Raw genomic sequence first — 19,458 nt, 5'->3', positions numbered from 1 at the left:
TCACATCATCTTCTTCATGTTTTTCACAGCCTTTTGCAAAGTGAAAAAAAGGTTACATGGTGAGAGTTATTTGCACGAAGAGAGCACTTGGTTAGTTAAAGACACACCCATGGCTATAAGTTGATGATTCTCAGACAACTTAAGATGGAGAGAGATTTTGATGCAGCTTGTACGTAACTTTGTCTTTTGTTTACCTAGTTTTTTTTACTACTTTTTCATATGTTCATAAATTATAGCAAACAAAGAAAGAGTAAATTTCATCCTTTATCATGATGTGAAATGTTTGGTTTTGTTATGTGACCATTATTATTGATAGTAGTAAGTAACAAAAAGAATGGAGTATTGTCACACGAAGCAAAAGAGAGTTATGTTCGTGTTTGTCTTTGTGGTTATAATTTTCTCTTGGCTCTCAATAAAACTTTGCATTTTTTTTTATAAAGCAAGGAAACGTTTGAGAGAAATCTATGGTAGATTTTATGTACGGATTTCCATATAAATTAATGCAAATAAGAAGAAAATAAATGTATTGCTTTTTCTTTTTAAATTTTATTAAAGTGGGCATGAATAAAAGGTACTGAATTAATATTTTAAAGAAAAAAAAATGAATAATTTTAATATAGTGGTGCTCTATAATTGAGTGAAGAGTAGTCCCTTTCGAGCACTAAAGGGTTGTCTCACTTTTCCTCTTTACATTGTGTTAATTGGCTAAACTTAAGTTTTTTGAAGGATATTTTAACCTTTTCTTGGAGTTAATTTTAATATCTTTGATCTTGGAGATAGCCTTTGACACGTGGTATTTTCATATATCACTTGATGTTTAATTATTATTATTTTTATTTCAAAGCTTAATGTCACGATCAATTTCATAATTGGACATCAATCATATTCCATTTTGACAAATATGTGTATGGCTTTAAAGCATTCTTTTTTAATGTTTTACATTGTAGGAAGAGCAACTTGAGAACTTATAAGAAATTAATGTATTTTGATTACTTAAATGTTATGGTTTATCTACCATTTTAGACACGTAATTTAAAATAAAATATACTTTTTCAACGGCATTAGATAAACCTATGAGTTAGTTCTACACTTTCTCTTAAAAAAATAACATAAAACAAAAATGTCCAACGTATTAGATAAACTTATGTTTAATTTAATAATCTTTTTAGTAGAAACATCCTTTTACTTATTGTAATGATATAATAGAGAGTTACTTAGTGGGATAAATCAAAAGTAGTGCATTGATTTGTTGATTTGTCCATTACTTGCATAAAAAGTAGTGGCAATGGCAATAGAAGACCCATTTTCTAAAAGAGAAAAAAAAAAAAAGTTATGCTGCTTTTGGTTCATCGCATAGGTAAGACAAAGAAGTTTTGCTTCAATTAATTAAGAATGGGTTTAAGGTTTCTAATAATCTTCAAAGTTTTGATTTTGTGTTGTTTATTTAAATGTGTGCACGACTGACTACACGTATTTAATACGTGTGCCAACATGATGATAGCTTTTACTTTATTAAAATAAAAGAGAAAATAATAATAGTTTTTAAATATGTCTTAAAAAGTTAAGGGTTAAATATGTTTTTCGTCCCCCAATTATTGGTCGTTTTTGTGTTTAGTCCCTCTTTTAAAGTATGGTACAATTTAGTCCTTCAACTTTAGAAAACTCTGGTATTAGTCCTTTTTACCAAATTTTTTTAACTTTATTTACTGTTTCAAACACGTTTTTCAGTTAACATTGAAGCAAAAATGTGTCAAAATGTGTAAACAATCCAAATGCTATAATGTAACGTGCTTGAAACAACAAATAAAGTTTAAAAAATTTGGTAAAAAGGACTAAAATCATAGTTTTCTAAAGTTGAAGGACTAAATTGTACCATACTTTGAAAGAGGGACTAAACACAAAAACGATCAATAATTGGGGACGAAAAACATATTTAACCCAAAAGTTAATGAATTGCTGAAAATTTGTACTAAATTTCATTTAATCACTTTAATTTGAATTATTTTCGTTATAATAATAGTCATATTGTAAAATATTATGTAAAGTCTAGTTTGTAAATGTAGTCTTTAGAATTTTCTCTATATTGTTGTAAGTTGCATTTGATTATCTAAACTAATTATAAATACAAAATCATAATAATCTTTAAAATTTGTTTTTATCACATTCAACAATTTAATATTTCTAGAGTTATGGTTAAGTATAATTTAAATATTTCTTTCATTATTTGATGTGTTTTTTAATAATAAAATTATATAGAAATTATAGTCTTAAAGCGAATAATATCTCAAAAGTATACATTTAACAGATTTAGGATAGAAACACGTTTAACGTGGAGCTGATAATAACATTTAATTTCCTAAGCTGTATATCGATGACATCCAATTATTTTCCATAGACTTTGATGAAAGACTTAAATTCCTACTTTGATGAAAGACTTTAGAATTTAAGGTAAAACGAGTTTAAATATCTTTTTTCGATTGAGATGAAACAAAATTTATTATATTTTTATGTGTTTTTTCAAATGTTTTGATTTTTTTTAACTATGTAAAATAATTTATTTTTTTACATTAAGATGTGTACTAGGTGAGAAGAGTCTAAAAACTCAAATAAAGAAAAGAAATATAAATTTTTTTACTCTAAAAAATATTACATAATTTTAATTTTTCCAAAAACCAAAAATCTTAACTATACATTCTTCATACTTAAGGGATGTTCATATTTTGCAGCCATGTCAAATCGTGAAACAATCTAAATTTGAAGAAACTTGGATTCTCTTTTTCTTTTCAATCCAAGAGAGAGGTAGAAGATACCGAATAGAATCTCTTATCAAATTGAAAATTTTGTCTTTATTATTTTAAATGAAAATTATGATGTGGAATTGGTTTCTTCAACTAATAATTTTCTCCAACCATACTTATGTTCTTAAATTATTAATAGAATTTAATTCTTGTATTGTGCACTAATTGATTTTCATTGTTAGTTAATTTTCCTTTAAAATAATAATAATAATTTAAAAGTGAATTTTTTATTTAATGAATGATGTGACGTTGACGTGGGTGTAATGTATTGACCAAAAAGTAATTATGAGTGGTTATAATTAATTTACATTTAATTTAATGGATAAGGCTGGGCTCCTTTTGTCTTTACAAAAGTACTTTTTTTTTATTAGTGTTTCTTTCATAAAAATAAAATAATCAGATGAAAATAAAGCAGAAAAACATAAATTATATGATTAAAAAGAAATAAGTAAAAAACTTATTTTATTTATTGGTAGTAAATTTATGATTATACAACCATAAACGCATAATCATACAAAATACAAAATAGTTCACAAATAATTGGAATTGGTACATCTCAATCTCCTTTTGAAAGATCTTTTACCTTTTGCACCTCCCTTATCTTTGCATGCTACAACCTCCAATTAAAAGAAAGCGCATAGGATTCATACAGGAAAAGACAGAAAAAGCCATCGTGTTGAAATATTGTTATATGTGTCTTTTAATTTCAGTTGACAGTTATTTGTAACCTTCTTTTTCTAACACAACCATCAATCATTCAAGTATTTTTATGTAATGAGATTTATTTTAAATATAGTAAAAATAAAATATTATGTGCTTTACAAGCAGGGAAAAAGCAGTAAAATAATTTTGGGACCAATAAAGTATTTAAAATGTAATTATTTATTGTTAGATTAACATGTGGTGATGTATTATTTAATTTAGGTCCGTTCAATTGCAAAACATCCAACAATTACTTTTATTGAATTATTTCATTTATATTTTAATCAAACATTTCAATTTAAAATTTTATTATTGAAAGTTAACTGTTATTTAGTTGTTTTTTTCGAAATTAATAATCGAGCTAGCATGAATACGACTATTTCACTTTTTTGTTTAAAAAAATAATTTAAATTATTGTTGGGAGATGTTTCATTTAATTTCTTACCTTGACATAGATAATACTGCCTTCTATTGGAAGGATGCTAATAAACACAGGTTAAAGATATGAAAAAAATAAATAGAAAAGTTTAAAGAGAATTTAGCTTTAGGATTTTTTTAGTTTCGAACTCTAGTAAGCAGTGATCGAAAAATAATGTACTAAGAAAAAAAAAACCGTTTATTTTTTTAAGTTATTAACTTAAATTTAATTGATTTAATAATTAAGTTAAAATTAAATTCATTAAATCACAATAAACCTTAAATTTTTAAATGAATGTAAAAATATGTTATGATACTATTTTTGAAGTGTAAGAACCATGTTAATGAAATAGTTTATGTCGTTAATACATGCCCTTTTCTCTTTTTGTCCTCAATCCATTGTTTTTTTATTCACTTTCACAAATATGGACATTACCGTTGCTTCTTTTTCTAAATATATAATACACTAATTTTTAAATGTAATTATAATTTAAGAGTTAATTATATTTTATTAATTTTTGATAAAAATAAAGAGATTATATATATATAAAAGTTGGATGGATAAATATTCATCTTTGTAGCATAAATGCAAAACAATTTTTTCTTATATGAGATGTTTTTTTAGAAGAACTGTCATGTATCAAATGAAAAAATCTATATGTTTGAAATACGAAGATTCACATTTTGTATATTTTTCAAATTGATGAATTTTGGTATTTTGTGTATTATTCATTTTAATTTCATGGAATGGAATGACCATTGATGTCATTACGGAATAAACAATTCTAAGTAACATGTGTTTGATTGTTACTTTTATCACAATGTTCACTTATGTGAAATGATTCACTAGTAAATCAATTTCTTTTTGAATGTGTAACTCTATCTGCAACTTAGTTGATAGGATATCTAAAAAGTTTAGTCTAATCCATATCATATGAACTTTTTATAGAAAAATCATCCTATGATCATGTATAATTAATTGACAAGTATGTGATAGATCATATGTTTGTCTCAAAATGCAATTACAATATTGACTATCGAAACAAACATGTTTAACTTAGATTGAACTGATCCACAATGAGTGTCAGGGCAAGTTTTGATATTAATTCCACTAATATTGTGAGTATTGATTCCAACTATGAGTATCAAATTAACCGTTAATGAGTATTTTATCATCCGTTTATAAACGGGTCGAATGTGAATATTATATTATTTTTACTTGCGAATATTCACTATTAAAAAATAATTTATAGTTTATTTAAATTAAAATTAGTTTATATTTTATCATATTAAATTGAATTAAAATTAAATTTTAATTCATATTATATTTTATATTTTTTTTTGTAATTTTATTTTAAAAATTTATTAATATATTTTTTAAAATATTTACGGATATTCACCTTGGTACGTTTTGAAACATTCATAAATATTTGTTAATAAATATTCGTATCGATAATGAATGAATTTTTTTTATTGTAAGTCAAACAAAAAAATAAACATTATCCATACTCATTGATCTAGTGTTGTTAACTTTAGACATAAGTTTCCATAACAACATCTATTTGTTGAAAAGAAGTTATTATTCTAAAAATAAAAATGAAATTTTGTTTCGAATAAATATCATTCGTATAATTAGAAAAAAAGGACGTTCGTTTGGGAAGTGATATTTTTTATTAAACAATATACTAAAATAAAATAGTTTAACACGCTAGTTTTCAGGTCTATTACACAAGTGATGCGGCACAATTAAAATAGAAATGAATAAAATCTTAACTGGACTGGAAGGAAGGGTGTCACTGTCCCTATCGTCAAAGGCTTTGTAATCTCACTAAACATAGAAATGGACATGCCACCATATTTTGGGGCAGAAAATTTACATTTTATAATTCTTCTTAAACAGTTAATAAAAAAATTAACTCACACTTTGGTATATATTATTCTAAAAATATTTTTATTCTTATTTATTTTATAACCGTAAAAGTCCCCATGAAAAAAAATTAATGGTAATATTTTCTAATTTAAAATTTGTATGAGCAATTTATTATATATTAACTACCGAAAATATAGGCACGTGTATTCTATTTTTTAATATCGACAACATATATTATCAGTGACAATATTAATGTATTTACATGTTTAAGATATTTGATATATTACATTTAAGTAAGTGATGAATGAGTAATGATATTTTAACACACATTACATTAAAAAATAAATGATAATGAAGGAGATTTATCCTTGATTTTAGTTTTTAAACATCTAATTTTAAAAATAATAATTAAAAAATACTAGTAAGAAAACACAAGATATTTATAGTTATAGATATAACTACAGATAAAATAAATATTAATAGTTGAAATAAAAAATACCATGTAAATAATTTGTTATTACGAGTAATTATTTAAATTTAAAAATTAGTTACTAAAATGATAACAGAGTAAATAATTATTTTATAGTAAAAAAGTAATTACTAAATGATAAAACTGATTTTTTTATTATATATAATTATTTAAATTTAAAAAGTAGTAATTGAATGAATAAAATTGAAAAAACAAAAAGCACATAAAGATGTGCTATATAGATATTAATTATGCACTGCTTTTTGTTTTATACTTTTATTTTCTTTTAAAGTTAGCAATAATAAATTATCATAGCATATATTAAATTAAGTTTAATAAGTAAAAAAAAAAAAAAGCTATTAAGACAGTGTTTGTGCTGGTCAATATTGTAGTAATATTCAAAGGAATATTTATTTATTTTAATTAGTGTAACACTCTGATAATAAGAAAATTGCGTTAAAGTAAGACGGTGAAGAGAGGAGTGGCGAATCAGAAACTCAACAACACACCGATAAACAACAGGATTTATAATATTTCTCGCGCGATTCGTCTCAGGCAAGCGCAGAATCGAAGCGACGTCGTACGTTGGGCGATGAAAGCAGCTCAATTAGTGTTGGATCTCTGAACACTTCGCTATTCGAATATTGAGCAACTCGTTGTTCGTTCTGGCAATGGATTCGTGGCTCAAAGCCGCTGAAGGTAACGGATCTCATTCGTTTGTTGCATATCGATCGTACGATTTCGTTTCTGATTCCTTCAATTTTCCAGAGCTCAGAGTTTGTGGCATCTAGTTATTGTTTTCAATCTCGATCGGTGAACCTTCGGTTGATGGTTAAATGCTCATCTGTGAAATTATGTTCAGCGAAATTTCTTTCAATGTTATTTTAGTTTTGAATTGTGATGCTTAAGTATTGGAAATTAGGGAATGAGCTGGTGAGTGTTAACGGTTTCATCAATGTAGTATAATACGTGCTAATTTGTCACTTGATATTTAAGAATGAAGGACGGCATTCTCTGTTAATAGGAGTGTTGCTTCATTTTTGTTTGTTCTGGAGGGGAGAGATGTTGGTGAGACGGAATTATGTCACTGGATGTATTTTCATTTCAGGATGTTACGGTTATGGATGCAATTCTTTTTCATGTTGAGCTTAGTTCTGATATGGACCTCTTTTTTGGCCTTGGTTGATCAGGTTTATTTGAAGTTGTAGATCGACGAGCGAAGGCTGTTGCCACTGACTTAACGGAGGAGCAGTCAGATTTTAAGTCACCAGGTTTATATCTAGTTCTTTCGGTTCACTCTGTAGTTAGGCTTAGCCATCTACTTATGCTGAATACTTTTTTCTCTGGATTTGGACTTGCGTTATTGCTAAAAAGCTGTTCTGTTATATAGACAAATATCGAGGCCATCATGGTTTAAAACATTTAATGTGTTTGGTTCAGCTTTTTTTGAAGAAATAATTATATTTGTAAGCTTCCTTAAGTGATCTTTTGAATAATGAGTTATTTCCCCAAAATTAATCTAAAGGAAGCATGCACTATGATAAACTTTTGTTAGGTCAGGAAAAACCAATGTAATTCTACAACCGTTAAGTTGTAAGAGCTAGAATTAGTGTGTTCTTAGAAATAGCCATCCCTTTAAGGAAAGTGGTGGTATTGACATCATGTTCTTATAACCTAGATGCCTAAAACTACACGTTACCTTTTTGCAACTTTTCTCTCTCTAGATGTCACTTGTCCCCCCTCGGAACCAGACTAATATATAAGCGCAACACAAATGAATTGGGCATTAAGCCTTTTCAGATGCAAGGGTAGAAGAACTTTTGAGTGCTTCTCTAATGGAAAAGTTCTATATTTTCCATATGAAAGCTCTCAAAATTCTTCTAGCTTTTACGCAACCTGGTCAATCATGTCTTTCAGATGTACATTTCACTATTTAGCTGTATATTTTCTCCTATATCAGAAATGCTTACAATTGTTTTCTTGTTACCTTTTTAAAAAATTAGCAGCAAATGGGCAAGCATCACAAGGCAAGAGGGAAAAATCAAAACCAAAGGTATTGCCACTGCATTACTATCCAGCAATCGCATATTATATTGACATCAAACTTGCCTTGAATTTTTTCAGGCTCAAAAAGGACTATCCAATTCATCTACTATAATCAGTGATACTACCAAGGAGAAAAGTGGATCTCCACTAGCACCTGAAGTCATAACTTATCCTGAAAATGACGGGATCACTTCCCAATCTTCAAACCAACCGAGGGAGCCACGACCTAGTGATGCAACATTACCCTTGTTGGACACTTCATTATCAAACATGCTAGATGATGATAATGCTAAACATGACAAAGGTGATGTGGAAGCATTAGTAAATGATGCAAATGTCGGAGTTGCCACTGTTGCTGCTAATGGTGATCCTCCCCAAGAGAATGCTTCAGATACTCGTGAGATGAATCCACTTCCGGCTCCCACAGAAATTGAGAGCCCCCGTGATGAACCCACCAGTGCTGGCCAAATTTTCAAATCTGTAGATTCAGATGCCAATAAAAATATGGTTGAAGAGAAATCTGAATCTGTGGCGGCTGAAACATCTCCTGATAATGACACAATAGTCAAAGATTCTGATGTAAAAAAGGTTGAATCTGTTGCGGACAGAATAAATCCAGAAGATCATAAAATCGACATATCCCCCAAAAAAGTACAGGATCAACTTGATGAGGTAATACTTATAATGGACAAGTTTATACATTCCCGTACACATTATAAAAAAATTCTCCTGACTAATTTTTTTAGTCGGGATATAGGCTCAAGGATTGCTTAAAACAACAAAATCTACTGGTCAGTCTAAAGAGGCAAGGTTAGCTCGGGTAAGGGTGTTGGTTAAACCAACATTTCTGTTAGCTTCATGGGATTAGTTTTGGAATCTCAATAATATTTTCTTTCTAATTATTTAATATAGATGCTGGTTTGATATTTTCAACTGATGCTCAGGTCTGTGCTGGATTGTCATCTCGCCTTCAAGAATACAAATCTGAAAATGCGCAGTTGGAGGAACTTCTCACTGCAGAGGTGAATCAACATCACCATTTCCTGTTTAAAGGAATATAAAATCTCATTATTTGCTTGAATAGAAACATACTGACTACTGTATCTCGTGATTATTTCTAAATCTACAGAGGGAACTGGGTAAATCATATGAAGCTAGCATAAAGCAGCTCCAGAAGGATTTGTCAGAAAGTAAAAGGGAAGTGACACGAGTTGAAGCAAATATGGCTGAGGCCTTGGCAGCAAAAAATGCTGAAATTGAGGCACTTCTAAGTTCCATGGATGCAGTTAAGAGGCAGGCTGCATTGTCGGAAGGAAATCTAGCTTCCATGCAGGTTCCTCTTTGTTAATTTTTGAAGTGTGCCTAGGAATATTTTACTTACTCTCGTGTAACAGCTGTTTTCACCTGAACTATCTTCTGTGCAATTTGCTTTCATCTTGTATAACTATTTATTTGATGAATAATGAAGGGTCGTATTTGCTTCTAGGAATCTTAAGATGTAGTTTATTCACTTTTATCTACCAACATTTTTCGGACTATGAATGATAAGGTTTGCTGGAATAACATGTTTACCCACCTTTTTCTACTCTCCAGAAAAATCCACTGATACTTTCCTTATCGCCTTATTGCTGTCCAATGTCATAGCTATAAGATGGACGTTAGTTTTCGGTGTGTTTATATGTACGTGATAGCTGATAAAATTTATCTGTTTAGCAGATATCGGGGAATCTTTTTACGCAATGAATCAGGAAAACAAATTAACTGTATTAGGACTTGTTAGAGTAGGCACCAAAATTATCTTCCTTGTTGGTTTCCTTCATTAATTTCTTCCTGTGGTGTTGGATTAGTCATTTCACTGCAGCTTGTACCTTCAATATATTTTTAATGTAGAGTTAGTGTTATTTATAATTATGACTTGGGTAACACTATTCATATCTTATCAGGCAAGCATGGAATCAATGATGAGAAGTCGAGAACTATCAGAAACAAGGATGATGCAGGTAATTAGGTTCTGTTCTGCAAGTATGATTTCTATAGTTATACAATATATTCATTTACATAATGAAATTGTGTGAATATTAAAACTGCTGTTCTTATAGGCTCTTAGAGAGGAGCTAGCATCTGCTGAGCGAAGAGCAGAAGAGGAGCGTGCTGCACATAATAAGACCAAAATGGTCTGTAACTTCTGTGATTTATTTCTCAAGTTTCTGTTTTTGCATTATATTTTAGTGATTCTCTGATTGGTAGAACAGGCTGCTATGGAAAGAGAAGTAGATTTGGAGCACAGAGCAGTTGAGTCATCCACTGCACTTGCAAGGATACAGGTAATGTAAGCACTTACTGTTGTTTAGATCCACTTTAAAATGGTTTGGTTAACCCCACTGTTTTTATAAAGTGGATTTTTTTCTTTCTTTCTCAAAATGCTTTTTTTTTTTGGTTCCTCCAGTTCAGTTCAGTTTGGTTATCTATTTTATACTCATACCTGGTTTGGTTTTCTCAAAGGACCAATCAGAACCTCTGCATAACGTGGTTTGGTTTGTCTTTTTCTCAAAATGGTTCATTTTTTATAATTTTGCTTAGTTTAGTTTTGGACACATAAGTCATATACATAATTCCATACCCTAATTATCGTCCTGGTATGCAAAACATATGTGTAAATCTTCACTTGCCAGTGTGTTTGGGAATATGAAAGAGTTTTGTGCAGTGGATCTTGAGATGATTATAAAATATTTTTCACATTAAATTTGGAAATGGGAGGTGAGATCTTCTCAGCTAGTTCAATACTTCTACGCAAGTCTGGCTACATTCTCTCCAGCTTTTGGTATTGTTTGGCGTCATATATGTTTGGTATTGTTATTCAAAATTTTAACAGAGATCTACTTTACCAGAAAAGGATGATAAACAATATTAACGCATCCACAATTATAAAGCATGTGTTACCAAGGCTGCTTCTGTTCCCCCTCTGGAACTATTTTGCTTCTAGAATTGTTATTGACATTGGGTAAAATGTAGGGATTGATTTGTTAGTTGCTCGTCTTTTCAGAGAGTAGCGGATGAGAGGACAGCTAAAGTCACCGAACTTGAGCAGAAGGTGGCACTTCTCGAGGTACATGAATAAACGCTTAACTTTTTCCTTTCTGAATTTTAGGGCTGATTTCTGATTGCTATTCTGAAAGATCTACTGAATAAGGTTTTGGTAACATCTGTGATCAGGTTGAATGTGCATCTTTAAATCAAGAACTACAAGATATGGAAGTCCGTGTGCGCCGGGAACTGAAAAAGTCCCCAGAAGAGGCTAATCAATTAATTCAGGTATAACAGAATATGGAGAGGAAAGTTGGTCAATTTGCAACTTATTAGATTTCCTTATATTTCACATCTTCTTCAAAGTTCATCAACAAGTATTAGTGTTAGCATATTTCAAGAGTAAGCGTTGTTTTTGGTTATTGCCTTAACCAATTCAAAGAACATTTGATTTTCTGCATAAATATATACAGAGCAGATATTTGTTATTTATTTTTACGTGTTAAGCTTCACTGTTTTAAAGTAGACAATTACTCTATTTGTTACTTTACGCAACTTACACAACTGAATCACTTACTACTTTTATGTTCGTCTTGCTAATTCTTTTCAAATATAAAATCAGACCTAAATACCATTTTTTTAGCTAAAGAAACTTAAAGAAGAGTGGGTGAGTGAAAAAAAAATCCATGGTCATGGTTGAACCAGGGCATGGCTGGTTACATGTGTAAAGTGGCACAAACATTTCTAGATGACAATTACGATAGTAATATCAGTGATCATTTTTCATTCGGATGGAATAATAATGGAACTTTTACATATTCAGATGCAAGCATGGCAAGATGAATTGGAGCGTGCCCGCCAAGGTCAGAGGGATGCTGAAAACAAGCTATCTTCCTTGGAGGCAAGGAATTTTTTATTATTTTGTTGTGAAGTTTTTTGAGATAATGACTTTCTGTCCTGCAGGTAAAGTTTCTCTTCTCATTATTGATATGTTTGGTTTCAATGTTACAGGCTGAAATGCAGAAAATGAGAGTTGAGATGGCTGCCATGAAGAGGGATGCTGAGCATTACTCACGTCAGGTAATAATCGTGCTGCTTCCTTAAAAAATTTCTCGTGCATAAAGTTTAAATTTCCAAGTTTGATATATAAAAAAAATAAAACCTATTTGTTCCACGTTTATACTGTGGCATTGCTGGTGGTGAAGTTTTAGAGTCATATTCTCATGGAATGCACAATTTTCTGTAGCTTTTGTCATACAAGTAGTCGTTGTTTATAAGATTTTGAAATAACTGCAAAAAGAATTGGTAAAACCTTTTAAATCCTTTTAATAATTTTCTCTTTAATTTTTACTATGCATGAAAAAGTATTTTGGGCATCAGTTTCTTTCACTTGATATATTAACGATTATGAAGTGTACGTGTGAATTGTAATGGACTCAGTTTCATATATGAAGGTGCATCCTTTTTAATTGGTATTATGGAGAGTAATGCTATTTGTCTAAAAGCTTCTACGGTTAGTTATATCCACCACGAAATGAAAAACCACGTTTAGTCATATCTACCATAAAAACCAAAATGAAAAGTTACAGTTAGTTATATCCATCCATTCATCTTCTGCCCTGACTCAGTCACATCCCATGTGTTTAATATCAATCAGATATTACACTACATTGAGTGATGCTAGCAGTACTTTCTTTGACACTCTTTTCCACACATTAAGCCTGCAGCCTATCATGCTATTCTTGTGTTGGTTAACAATAACAGTATAGAATAATTGAAGTTAAAGTGTATGTTCTGGTGTTGAGATCATTTGGAATACTACTGGCTTATTCTAAACATAGTCTTAATTTTGTAACAGGAACATATGGAATTAGAGAAACGCTACCGGGAACTGACTGACCTTTTGGTAATTTATTTTATGATTAAATTTCATGCAAATCGGTAATATTCAATAATTTTTTGTGTTATCTTCATTTCAGTACTACAAACAAACACAATTAGAAACCATGGTCAGTGAAAAAGCTGCCGCAGAGTTTCAATTGGAGAAGGAAATCAAGCGTCTCCAGGAAGCACGGGTATGTGATTAGGTTCCTATGGCTGTTTGATTAGTAGTTTGACTGTACGGTGATTTTTATGTCATTGTTATATTGAACAGGCAGAGGCCGAACGGAACAAAGTTTCTCGTCGGGCATCATCATCGTGGGAAGATGAGACTGAAATAAAATCCCTGGAGTAAGTTTCTTCTTACTATCTTTATAGTACTTATCTTGTTTTTCTTGTAATGCATTTGATTAAAATGACCCTAAACTACAACCTCAGTGGTTGAGTTTCTTTAATTGTGCTTTTAAAAAAAGTAATTGAAGAAAAAGCAGAAGTGACAGTTGCTTCGCAATAATGTAGTTTTCTCCTTTTTTTTTTTTTTTTCTGTTTCTGTTTTTTCAGATAGGTTTATCCTAAAAATTGCTAATAAGTCATTTTGTTTTATTAAAAAGTGTTTTGTTTTTAAAAAAATCTTTTCAAACAAACAGTCGTTATTTACCCTCCCAACAGCGATGGAAGTTCCCCAAACCCATTAAAATGTACTGATCTTTTGTCAAACTCTATTTGTTTACCCTCCCCGTGTTAAATCGTCTCACGTATTTTCCAGATATTTTTTATCACTCAATTGTAAATGTGTACTATTCGCTGTCATTCCAAATGGTTGTGCCGTCTGTTTTCATTTCCCATTGTAGAGTTTGGAAAGTTATCTTACAAAGTAAAAATTGCAGGCCTCTTCCTGTGCATCACCGTCATTTGGTCGGTGCAAGTATTCAGGTATAGCAGCTTACCAACCATCATGTTGCATTTCATTTCCTGCCATTTTCATTCTCCTTTTTAACAATTATACTTTGTATGTGGCATGCCTCATGCAGTTGCAAAAAGCAGTGAAACTGTTAGATTCAGGGGCTGTCAGGGCCACAAGATTTCTTTGGAGATATCCTACAGCTCGAGTTTTTTTATTTTTTTATTTGGTGAGTTCAGTTCATTAAATGTTTAAAATAGGTGGGAGATGAAATACCATTGAAGGATTGAAATTTTACTGACCTTTAGAAATTGCATCAGGTCTTTGTACATCTCTTCTTGATGTATCTCTTGCATCGTCTACAGGTAAAGATCCGAGTGTAATATAGATAGAATATCTCAACTCATGATACATGCAGCATCCATAAAGCTACCCGTTTGAGTAGCTCCCGACCGTAAAATCTTTATGGAATCTGATTTTTTTTATCTTCTATTTAGGAACAAGCTGACACTATGGCTGCCAGAGAGGTTGCGGAATCTATGGGACTCGCTAACCAGAATATACGATGACTGATAAAAAAATTCCATCTACTAGGGTCTATGTCAGGCGTTAATACCTTCCTTACAGCACATTTTCAAGTGTATATTTCCAATGCCGCTGCTTATGGTGTCTTCATAATGGTTCCCCAATGGATTTCAGCATTGCAAACCAAAACAGGAACTTAGGTACAGGCATCTATTGATCTTTTGAGAAACAGCTGAAGGATGCTGAACTGTTGGGAAAAATTGGAGTTTGCTTTAGCCGAATGATATTATCGAATGGGTTACAGCTTCTCCTTCTTGTGTAGTGACTGTCCTCAGAATTGAATTGGTTAATTATGTTTATTCTTTTTTTTTTCATTGAAAATGTTTTCCGAGTGGAACATTGTAGATACCAATATATTGTAATATCCCTTTTCTTCGTTGGAAGGGCATTTGCCCAATCTAAAGAATGCATACATATTTGGGGAATATAGTAATTGGAAATGGAACAAACATTTGGTTTTTGATGCCTGCAAATTCACTGTTGTGAAGGTTACATTTACGTTTCCTTTATAGAAAGATATACGTTGAAAAGAAATGAATGAAGCGTGATGTAAATGTGAGTTATTCTTATTTTTCAATACGTTAATATAAAATTAGGGATTATGATAAAAATCTGTTGTGATCTTGTTTTTCTCAAATCAAACAAATCATATTTTGCTTTGAACTAAATTCATTCATCCTTTACTGTCACTGTAAGGAAGCACATGTTTGGCACTGAAAATACAATGCAAACTGATTTTATGGAAGCTAACAAAATCCTCAGCTGTCTTTTAGTTTACTTTGTCTCTTCTTCTTCCAATTGGTACTCCTCATCGTCATCATCTTCATCGTCATCCTCTGAATCATGAAGTCTACTGATTTCGGAAAATTTGCTTAGCTCCAACCTGCCTTCATCCTCTATAACATCAAGCCCAAATTTTGTGTCACGTTGCTTGACCAAAAGCCAACGCAATAACCGGTCTTCTTTGTTTAGGTAATGCAACTCTTTGTTGATTTTAGGTGTAGCCATCATGCTCATTTGCATCAAGGTCCCCTACATCCATTAAAAATTGAAAAAGGCACACATGCATGATTTCCATTCAAACTCAAAAGAAATTTTAATTTTTAAGTCTTCGTGTTTCACCAAAGTCACACTCTCAAACTAAATAAAGTTCACAGAAACTTCACTAGCTGCAAGCATATAACAAAACATTCAATAAACATTTCTCAATCATATGTCCCAATTCACTATTAAATCATTATTCTTTTCCTCTGAATTAGACCTTTCAATCTTCAGAATTTTATGGCACTAGAAAGGTCCTCAAAGGTTCCTGACACGTGAACCATGCTTTTAGACTTCGTCCTAACGCAATATCTATTTGAACTTGTCTCCCAGAGTTTTAATCAATGGCTGCTGCATAACATGTAATTAGACACTATTGTAGGGGAAGGAAATGGTCAGTGATGTTTATTTTTTTGGACAATTTGAGGTGAAGTAGAAATGGTTGGATTTTTAACCATTCAAGGCTGTTTGTGACTGAAGCAAGTTGATGCAATTGAGGTAAGTTTACGACATGAAGGGCTTTTTAATAAGTCTCTTGGACCAAAGCTAGAGTGGACCACAAATTGGTCTTTTCAAACTGAGTTGTGATGGTTCAATCCAATTACAGACTAATAAAGCCACGGCTAATGGGTTAGTTCAATATCATGATGAGCTGGACAATTTCTCATATACATTGAACATTGGAGCTTGCACCATAAATCTCATGCAGAATTACTATTGCCTGGTGTCGTGGTTTTAGAGTTTTCATGGTAGAATCAATTTCGAAGGTGGGTATTGATTTTTTGCCTAATGGTTGTTGTCCCATTCTGGTCGTCCAGATCCGACCCAAAGCTTGAACTCGAATTCAAAGATGGATAAATTGTCCATGAACCAACCTAAACACACGTGATACCTACTTAGGGCTTATTAGAGAGTTTTGAAGATACAACAAAGTTATTGAGCATAGGAATTGGATCCAAGGCTCTTAAAAGGTTTTTATTTTATTAACAGATTCTTATGATTCAGAAGACATTGTATCTTATAGTTATTATATTTTTGGATAGTTATCATATTTTTGGGCTTAGGGATATATGATGTAAAACTTTGGAGGCCAGGAATAAGAAGACAGCTCCAAGGCTTACGGACTTGAATTTTCTGGCTTGAAGTATTGTTAACTTTGAATCAGATTATTCACTCTATATTTATTCTCCAGTTTAGGGAAATCAGCATTTTACAGGAACAGTTGCACTAATTGTCATTTGTGTCAGTCTGGTTCATTGGATAGTGTGGTCTCATTTAGCGGGTGGCTAATTAAGCAACAGATTCTACTAAGTATGCTCATTCTCCATATAGTATAATGCCACTTTGGCCAATGTATCTCTCACTTGTTTTCCCTCATGGATTTTAGTGTTTCTTTTTGGGTAATCTCCTTTACACCCTAAAAATTAAGTTATTCGGAATACTTCAAGCTTGGAGTTATGCAAAACATTTCCAATGATCAAATCCTAAACTACCAAAGAATTTTTTATATCCACCTCCGTTATATTAATTTAATAATGTTATACACATAGTTCTATCCCTGACTAACACAGCCCAGATAATGAAACAGTCAAAGCAATGAAATTTCGACATAAATAGAACAAGAACTATGAAGCATTCACCTAGATGGTGGTGGTCTAGCTACATACTACTGGTGCATTGGTAGTTCAGTTACAACAATGAGGTTAAATGGCAAGACAAAAATTTCATGAATGTATAACCACATAAATACTCGAAAAATTAACTATATTATTAGCAAATGAATTCATTAACCTCAATAACTGTAAAATAAAATATGAATTAATTGACTTGCACATCTAAATAGTAGAGTAATTCAGTGAAGTTCCTGAAGTATTTTCTAGGCTCAAAATTACGTCAATACTCACATCAAAACAGGTACTATAAACAGCACAACAACAACCAATGATGCATAAACTCTCTGTAAGGCATCACAAACAATCAACCTCACCTGATAATATCTGCCATCCAGCTTCTTCACACCATATCCCAATTGAACAGTTCCGAGATTCTTAACTTCAGTGACAACCCCATTTCTTCCAGACACATGTTTTCCCACCCTTACAACTAAATCCAAAATAGCTTCTTTCTTGATATGAGGTTTAAACAGAAACATACAGTCGTAAGGAGGCATCTTATTCCTCCAGCTTGGGTACAAACAAGTTAGCTAACAATCTACCTGCATGCAAAAAATAGCAGTTGGTCAAGAAGGTTAATCAAACTTTATCACTACTGTCTTTCAAAGTTAGTATAACAATTATAAAATGTCAATTTCTGAAAACAATGTCACTATTGGAATAAGCTCAAAACTTATTAATGAATCAGACAGTAAGGATCTATCATAATAAAATCACATTATTACTGTTCTTTCCGACACTACAACAATCATCGTCATTCATCGACCCTTGATGTAGGATTGCGATACAATAGACACAACAAGGTGCACTCAAAATTGCGATACAATAGACTTGCCAATGGTAACGATCGAGAAAAGAGTATGTGAGGCTTTTGGGAAAGATGACATATACTGTCAAAGTGATCGGCAATTGGTAAATATTGCATTCCAATGACGGATTAACTAATTTTTATAGTGCAGTTTATGAGTTTTCATCTTGTTTAANAATTTTTATAGTGCAGTTTATGAGTTTTCATCTTGTTTAAATATTCCCTGCTACTTCCATTTTGCAACAACTAAAGCTCAACAAGGAATTGAAATCGTTTTTTTAGGAGCATGATGACTGTATACTAATAGTATTAAACTGTTTTATACTGCCATCCAATCAGAACTAAAACCCATATGACTTTTCAGATAAGTGTTGTAAAACTGTTTGACACAATGAGTACAAAACATATTTTCTCTAATTTTAATTAGAATAGAAGACGGTTAAAATCAGACAGCAGGGTCTACTAACTAGGATCTATCACAGTAAAATCACATTATTATTGTTCTTTCCGACACTACAACAGTCATCGTCGTTCATCGACCCTTGGTGTAGGATTGCGATACGATAGACACAACAAGTTGCACTGAAAATTGCAAATAACTGAAAGTAGCAATGCAAAATCGTTAGGGTTTTTAGAAGAATACAGAAAGAGTGTTACCAACGCACCTAGATAGCAATTTCGTTGTTCACTGGTTCTCCCTAGCCGGTTTCTGCCACAGGCCTCTGCGATCTCTCTACTCTGTCATCTCCTTTCTCTGCTGGCACTGGGTTGGGCCAAATTAGGGTTTTCGAACTATTGGGCCTCATAACTGTCATCTCCTGTATGTAATACTGTTTAAAAAACAAATACATTTTATTTTTTTCATATTTAATTTTCCACGTAAAAGTGAATAACAAGCAATTGATATTGACCACATTGTTTTAATTAAATATTTACTTTATTTCAACTTTTGAAATCATCATCAGAAATAGTCTGCAGTTCCACGTTCTCATGCTATATTGAAAACAAGAAAAAAAAAACATCAAGATGATGTTTTTCTAGTAAATTGACTTAAACTAAAAAATTGCAATAATAACTGAAATATCATAATATTAATATATATATTTCTTGAAGATTTTTAAAACACTACAACAAATGTTAATATCTGTGAGCAAAATATGTATATGATTGATAATGATATTTTAAGGATTGAATTATCGCTCAACTTTAATTCTCACAATTATTATTTTTTCAACTTCTTTCA

General features: G+C 31.3%; 2 protein-coding genes across 4 annotated transcripts; one reads left to right on the top strand and one right to left on the bottom strand.

Moving 5' to 3' along the window:
* The first annotated feature begins 6,702 nt into the window (after positions 1-6,702).
* Positions 6,703-15,153, top strand: LOC106770543 (golgin-84). Of its 2 annotated transcripts, none has more exons than XM_014656353.2 (21): positions 6,703-6,955; positions 7,447-7,527; positions 8,263-8,309; positions 8,381-8,974; positions 9,060-9,122; positions 9,247-9,324; positions 9,432-9,635; positions 10,246-10,302; positions 10,402-10,476; positions 10,555-10,626; positions 11,346-11,408; positions 11,516-11,614; positions 12,150-12,227; positions 12,338-12,406; positions 13,185-13,232; positions 13,306-13,401; positions 13,482-13,558; positions 14,095-14,140; positions 14,239-14,337; positions 14,429-14,473; positions 14,606-15,153. In XM_014656353.2, the coding sequence occupies exons 1-21, from the start codon at positions 6,928-6,930 to the stop codon at positions 14,675-14,677; spliced, it is 2,091 nt and encodes a 696-aa protein (XP_014511839.1). In that variant the 5' UTR covers positions 6,703-6,927; the 3' UTR covers positions 14,678-15,153. The 2 variants fall into 2 exon arrangements, with proteins under 2 accessions (XP_014511839.1, XP_014511833.1); XM_014656347.2 differs by having other exon boundaries at positions 8,260-8,309.
* Positions 15,154-15,238: 85 nt separating this feature from the next.
* Positions 15,239-19,010, bottom strand: LOC106770558. Of its 2 annotated transcripts, none has more exons than XM_022782780.1 (3): positions 18,881-19,010; positions 17,722-17,945; positions 15,239-15,725 (listed from the first exon to the last, which is right to left on the bottom strand). In XM_022782780.1, the coding sequence occupies exons 2-3, from the start codon at positions 17,902-17,904 to the stop codon at positions 15,468-15,470; spliced, it is 441 nt and encodes a 146-aa protein (XP_022638501.1). In that variant the 5' UTR covers positions 17,905-17,945; positions 18,881-19,010; the 3' UTR covers positions 15,239-15,467. The 2 variants fall into 2 exon arrangements, with proteins under 2 accessions (XP_022638501.1, XP_014511847.1); XM_014656361.2 differs by having other exon boundaries at positions 15,293-15,725; positions 17,722-17,949.
* Positions 19,011-19,458: the final 448 nt, after the last annotated feature.

The sequence above is a fragment of the Vigna radiata genome, chromosome 1 (genome assembly GCF_000741045.1).
Source record: "Vigna radiata var. radiata cultivar VC1973A chromosome 1, Vradiata_ver6, whole genome shotgun sequence".
Classification (NCBI taxonomy): Eukaryota; Viridiplantae; Streptophyta; class Magnoliopsida; order Fabales; family Fabaceae; genus Vigna; species Vigna radiata.
This window is presented reverse-complemented; position numbering and strand designations above follow the sequence as displayed.